Source organism: Choristoneura fumiferana, chromosome 27 (genome assembly GCF_025370935.1).
Source record: "Choristoneura fumiferana chromosome 27, NRCan_CFum_1, whole genome shotgun sequence".
Taxonomy (NCBI): domain Eukaryota; kingdom Metazoa; phylum Arthropoda; class Insecta; order Lepidoptera; family Tortricidae; genus Choristoneura; species Choristoneura fumiferana.
The window spans coordinates 8,468,842-8,476,032 of NC_133498.1; the positions used below are offsets into that span (position 1 = coordinate 8,468,842).

Sequence of the window (7,191 nt, forward strand, 5' to 3'; positions counted from 1 at the left end):
TGAAAGCTCGCCCTCGTCGCCGGACGCTGCGCCGGACGAGATCTCGGAAAATCCTGCTTGTTGTTGGTTTTGTCGGTTATTATTTTTTTAAAATTATTTTTATTAATAATTACTTCTATCGCCTGAGAGAGGGCAGCTAATGCGATGCAAATTTGATGTGTATTGCGAACAAAGAAGCATCTCGCTTGACCATAGCATCTGACAGAGCCGCCTTCACCTCGGGTTTAGGACTGGTGCGAGCAAAAGGTCACAGTTATGGGATTAAGTATTCCTTCATTAATTTATCTTTCACTTCCTTAGGAAGGCCTTTAGCTAATATTTTCATGCCACCTCGATGCTATATCTTTACGAATCGCTTCCCTAAACGTTCTCGGCCACGGTGCGTCGCCGAGTAACGTAAGTACCTCACCATCTAACTCGGGTCAGTCTCCGAGTTCGAGGCAACCGGGGTTGCTACTGGTGCCGAAGCGCCCGCGGAGGTCGTGGTCGTGGCCGCGCTGTGCTCAGCACGCGAAGGCGCGGCCGCGGGGCGCGAGGGCGGTCGTCTTCGTCACTCCAAACCGCGGACGGGGCTCGTGGGCGGCCGTTGACGCAACCGTTGCGGGAGAGTCGGTCGCGCGCGTGTCGAATGAGTTAAAACTTGTTCAGGAAAACGCCAATGAATGTTCTTCTTACTAGGTAAGTCTCGTTTTTTGCTAGGCCCCAGCTGGGCAAAGCGATTTTGTGGTTTATGACAGAGACAATCCATATTGATTGCTCGCATCATACGAGAACATTCGCGACTTGGGAAATTTTTGTGACAGTATCGACCCCATACGGAAGCCGCATCACATTTCCGAGTCGTCGTTTCAGCAACTTGTACGGTAGTGATAGACGACGCAGGCGCACAGGATACCTTAAGTAATTTTTATCTAACCAGGATACAACAATATATTGTGGATAGGTCAAATAATTACCTTGAAAATCTTCTTCCGATGATGACGACGACGACCAATCCGACGAAGATGATGAATTGGTGCAATACGTCTTTCTCTTATTCAGTTTTGCTTCCAATTTTCTTATTTTTGCTTTTATTGCCCTATTTGAATCACTTTTCGTTTTCTATTCGCCATTTCGTTGGCGAGATCGAAAATTAAGAACAATATTTAAAATATGAAGGTAGGTAAAATATGAAGAAACTACCTTACACGTGCGAAGGCTGCAGGCACGGAAAAACAGAATGAGAGAAATATGCAGCAGACCGGACAAGACGAGGATAGTGTTGCCAGATCAATAGTTTTATTTACCCTTCCTTTTAAATGTCCGTGCAAGGCTATAGCGTGGGATACCAGCTACGAATTGTAAACCTAATTGCGAAGAAGGAAGTCGAGAAATATAATTAGAAATTATTAATACAGCCTAATGAAAGAAAGAAAGAAATAAAATAATTTATTTATAACAGCAGTGATACATTACACAGGTTAGAAAAAATAATATATTAAAAAACTGAAACTTTTTTTTTTACTTACAAATAGGCTATTCTACAAGGTTCTTTAAGGGATTTTCGGTTATGAAGTTACATCCCGAATAATGGCTGACCGGTGTGTTTTGTTTGGCGGCAGGGAGTCAGGCGGCAGGTAAGGCCGTGCGTCCTATCATGCCATCGCATCCTGGTGGGCTGCTACGAAATTCGAAAATCGGATTTCGCATCGTACCGTCCCTCTCACTCTCGTATTAAATAACATTAGCGTCAGCGGAACGGCAAGATACGAAATTCGAATTTTGCACTTCGTACTATAGGGCCTGGGGGCTCACATAACGAACTGACATTACAATCATCATCATCACCATCATCCCAGCTTTTTGGCCTTTTTACGGCATAGGCCTCCTCTCAGAATTAGAGGGCTTGGGCCGTAGTTCACACGCGGGCTCAGCGCGGATTGGCAACTTCATACACACCATTATTTCTTCGCAGGTGCGTGCAGGTTTCCTTACGATGTTTCCCTTCACTGTTAAGCTCATGATAAATTTCAAATGTAAACTCAGATATGAACCCACGATTCTCTGCTTGAGAGGCAATAAGGTCAAACCGCTATGCCACCACAGCTTACATTTAATAATTTAAGGTGCTGTTTTACCATCCATTGATTAGTGTTAACTGGCGGTTAGGTGTGATGCCGTCTTTATTTGTTTTGTTCGAATAGAATAGACGGAGACGGCATCACATTTAACCGTCGGTTAACGCTAATCAATGGATGGTGAAACAGCCCCTAAGTGTATTTAATTATGTTAGCCCTCATCTCTCGCTGCTTATTATATATCATATCATAGCATACACAGCATATTATGTATTGGTTTGAATATTTATCATCAATTTATTTTGTATCATGATAATATTGTATGTAGAAATTAAAATATTACATGTAAGTATTCAATGTCTATAGTTTTGCATGTTGTTTACTACTTATTTTGATAAATATACCTACAGTTTTATGGAGTAGTAAAAAAATATTACAGTAAGTATTTTATTTAAGCTATATTTTACAGACCATATAACATCTTGTCACTTGTAATGAACCCATTTCCGCTCGGCATACACAAAATCTTTTCAATTTTAAAAATCTTAGATTTCATGGAATAAACGGCAGCAGACGTAGATGAGCAGTTTTGGTGTTCAAAATAATCTAAACACTCTTATTGCCTTTGCAATAGAGTCGTATCGTGTGTAGATCATTTTGAGCACAATAGCCGCTCATCCATTTCTATTATAAAACCGAGATGGGAATACAATTTAAAAGTACAATTAGCACAGCAGTACTTATGCTGAATAAATATATTCATAAGTCAATCTATGATATCTTCATGGTTTGAGTGCAGACACCTAATTAGATTTACAAAGTATGCTTCATCATAATCAATCACTACATATTTATTCAAGGGCGTCGCTATGGGGGAGGGCAGGGAGGGGCAGCTGCCTCTAGAGATTCTTAAAAGTTGCCAAATGTAAGCAACCAAACCAAAGTTATTACAATCGCCGTAGATGTAAGGCTCGTACCTACGAGTCCACGAGTGAAAAGCCTCATGTGCTCTCGATTTTACATACAATTCATACTTTTCTCATTCTCCATATCAGCTTGCCCCCTCATGGGCCACCGGCTGGCGACGCCCTTGTATTATTATTATAACTCTATTCTTGGTGACTGCTGTGTGTTTATTAAGTATTTGACAAATTTATTTATACATTATCTACATGATATTGAATCGCTGTACCTATCAAATATACATTTAGGAGTAAAGCATTGAACAGTGTTCCTATATTAATTACATAATTTGTATTTATTTAACTTCGTACGTTGGTTACGTACGTAACGTTGAATATTAGGTAATAATATTTTTTCCCAAGCTTTAGAACTTCTTCGTACTAAAAAAAGTATTTTCATTTACGCACACTCTACCATTGACAACATATGTGCTCAATCGTATTCTTATCTCGATTTGATAATACTGCTGACTGAAGCGTTCTGCTTGTCAAAAACAAATGGTACATGAAGTGTTTCACAGGTCTGCAGGCGTGCCACCCCGGGCCCAACCTGAACAAGCGCAAGGGTCCCGACCTCAAGCCTTTCTCGGAGCCCTGCGGCCCGAGCTGCTACGTGCTGCTGGTTAGTATTAGGATCCTGGATCCTGGATGGACCCTCCATTTCCACCAGAGATGTGCGAGGAAAGTGGTTGTCATAAACCAATAGAAAAGCTTCATTTACCTCGTCTCGCTCCGCTCAGCTGTTTCCACTAGAGATGTGTTGTGCGAGGATGTGTAAGTGAACCGTTTCTATTCGCTGGGTGCGCGATGACACACCCATAGAAGCTCATGTCAGTTTTATTCGTGTTGAAAAACAGGATCGCTATTTCCATGTCAGTAATATTATCGGGCCCGGTCAAGAGTGTCAAGTTAAACGATCTCTAAGACACATTTTACTTTAATGTTTTTTAACCGGATATGGAACAACCCGTAAACCACGTGGAGACCACTTGCGCATTTAAAAAATGTTAGACACGAGAGGCAATATAGGATTTTGGGATCACTGTCACTGTTAAGGTTAATCGCCGCATAAAACACTATCAAAATTATACTTCAACTAGCCAAAGAAACAGAAATATCAAAATTAGATATTGTCTACATCCGCCATCTTCGAATGCTACAAATCGAATCGAAGCTCATGTCATTTTCTATGGGCGTGTACATGAAAAACGGGTCGCTATTTTCATGTCAGTATTATTCGGCCCGGTAAAGAGTGTCACCTGTCAAAACGTCGAGTCTAAGACACATAAGTTCTTTTTTAATGTTTTTTATTCTGGACTATGAACAACCGTAAACGACCGGACTGTCTTAATTTGGCGGGAAAGATAACTCTTTTTTTTTTTTATTAATTGATGCTACTTAAAAATCTGTCATTTTTTTCTGTAAATTAGAAGGGTTATTCCTATTGAAATAAAAAGTTTCAAGCGTTTCCACATTTTTTACACATTCCCATTCCTTCATAGCTCATGTCTAAGCATACATTGCACTGATGTCTCCTAAGTTACGAGACAGAGAACATACGCTAAAAAGTTTATAGAACTTTTATACGAGTACTGTCAATGAACTAGTGGAACACATCTTTCCAACTCGGAACTTCCGAATTTAAAAGTAAATACGAACGACCGGATGACAGTGGTTAGAAACCTGACTACGAAGCTTGAGGTCCGGGTTCGATCGGATATATCGGGGCAGATAACGAATGTCTGATCTCAAGCCCTTGAGTGTTTAATATGTATTTAAGTATGTACCTATTTGTATGTATGTATCTATGAACTATTTGTATGGTGAAGTCGAATCTAGTGCGTAACCCCTCTAAGAAGCCATTCATTGATTATGTGAGGACGATTTTGGCAGTTTTTGACCCCTTATCCCATGTAAGTTTACACATAAGCCGGTAGTGTGTCACGCGTACCGTCAGTACGGATCGCTCCGCACAGGCTGATCTATATGAGCTTCCTGGGAGCGTTTTAGAGTAATACGGAGGGTCCGTACGGACGACCGTCCGCGCGGATAGGAAACTCATATAGATCAGCCTGTGCGGAGCGATCCGTACTGACGGTACGCGTGACACTAAAACCCGCCTAAGTATTAACAGGCGCATCCTTCCCCTGACCGGGGATCACTGGTAGTTTGAAGAGGTAATAAATCCAAATTCCCCAGGACGGCATCCGCGAGAAGCTGGCGCGTGAGAAGGCAGCTGGTGAGGAAGACAAGGGCAAGTCCAATTCAATGGACTCGCCCAACGACGCCTCGTCTGAAGACAGCAACGACAGCAACCGGTTCCCTAAGGGTAAGAGTCTTACCGTAAAATACACACAAAACACAGAATTGTAGAGATGGGCTGAGTCTAACTAAAATTTGTTGTACTTTAGCCTAATACACAATGCGCCTAAATCGCTTTTTGCCTAAAACGCAAATTAGATTAGTTTATCCTACACATTTAGACTATTTAGTATACACGTAGCCGAAATCTAAACTAATAATAATTTTCACGAGACACTTGCGCTAACCTTGTTTTCAGAGTTATTAAAACTCAAACTCACAACATTTATTGACAACAAAAACACACTACATACAACACACACAACAACAACAACATTATACTACACACAACATTACCATTTAAAGTTTTTGTACCACATGTCGACTCTAGACATAGGCCTCCCCCATAGACGTCCAGTCGCTTGTTAACCCCCCCTGTGTCGGCAGGTAGCGGCAGCAACTCCAACAGCAACTGGACGAGCGTGCTGGCCAAGTCGCCCGTCGACGCGCCCACCGAGCCTGCTTACAACGCTTTAGGTACAGTTACAATTTCATTGCGGTTACGCTACTGCGGCCCCGGTAAAAAAAATGTTTCATAACATGAAACTTTTTGTCACTTGTGTATGGGAAAGTTCATGGTCACGTTATAAACCTGAAGCTTGAAACACACAGAGAGCGGTGGCGGGACGGTTTAATATTCAAGCTAACGTGAAATAGCATGCGTAGCGTGCTAAAGCATTCTACACTTCCACTGAACGTAGATATAGTTAGTGTTTAGATTTGTAACTAAGTGACCCCATACATCCCTGTATAATTGTTATTGTTATTTTGTATTTTTTTCTTTAATTGTATACTGTAGTTTTTACGTATTTTATTTTGAAAAAATGACTTTCTGCCAAGTTTCTTGCGGCGCATTCTTCTTGGCAATGATGATATTTTTCCGAAAGTGATGCTAGTTTAAAAGAATGACGTGTAAAAGTGCCTATTGCGGCGTATTTACTGAATAAATGATTTGAATTTGAAAGAAGGCACACAGAATACCGTGCGGGAAATAAGCGTGGCTTGGTATTCGGTCTGCCCTCTTTCACGTTAGCTCGAATATTACAACTGGCACCGCCTCCTCGCCGCGCCGCACCGCTCCGCCTCCGGCGTCAGTGTGTTTTAGCTTCAGTCGTTGTACAGGACACTGGGCCGTAAGAGGCAAAATAAAACACTTTAAATATTTGTTTGGTATGTATTATATATATTTTGTAATTTTTAATAATTAAATTATTATTTTCGTAAAGATAAAAAATTAAAATATTTATTTGTTTAAACACGAGTAACATAAAATACAGCTGTTCGGTTTGTTTCCTGTTCTTGCATGTTTTGCCTTGCGCGTACAAATATTATTCATATTCTAGGAATCACATCGGCTCTTTTGAATTATTAAAGAATATGAAATAAAATGCACTTTATTCATTCTAGATACCGTGTTTCATAGTAACATTTATTGCTTATGACCTACTCTACCGATATACAAATAGAATAATGTACGTTTTATTTTCAAAAACGACCAAGTTCGATTCCAACTGAGTAACAAGTGTTTTTTAAAGATATGAATGCAGTTTTTTTATACTAAAATCGATGACATGTTCTAAGAACAGATCTTCGTAAGTCTTATAGTTTCAGACTTACTCATACTGACGAGTAGATTATTATTGTAGATTTTTTTGTCATTCATAAGTGCTTGTTATAGCCTAAATTGAATAAAGTTATTTGACTTTGACTGACCGATCGAATGAGGCACCCTGTATAAAGCGGTAATAATGAAAAAGCAACCCAGCCAGGAACTCATAACTGGTAGAGTCCAGGCGCTAGGCGTAGCGCGG

The 7,191-nt window shown here is 40.5% G+C and overlaps 1 protein-coding gene across 1 annotated transcript; it reads left to right on the top strand.

Moving 5' to 3' along the window:
- The first annotated feature begins 3,495 nt into the window (after nt 1-3,495).
- LOC141443206 (histone-lysine N-methyltransferase E(z)-like) lies at nt 3,496-5,919 on the top strand. Its single transcript, XM_074108417.1, has 3 exons — nt 3,496-3,641; nt 5,219-5,348; nt 5,768-5,919. The coding sequence occupies exons 1-3, from the start codon at nt 3,525-3,527 to the stop codon at nt 5,917-5,919; spliced, it is 399 nt and encodes a 132-aa protein (XP_073964518.1). The 5' UTR covers nt 3,496-3,524.
- The last annotated feature ends 1,272 nt before the right edge of the window (nt 5,920-7,191 follow it).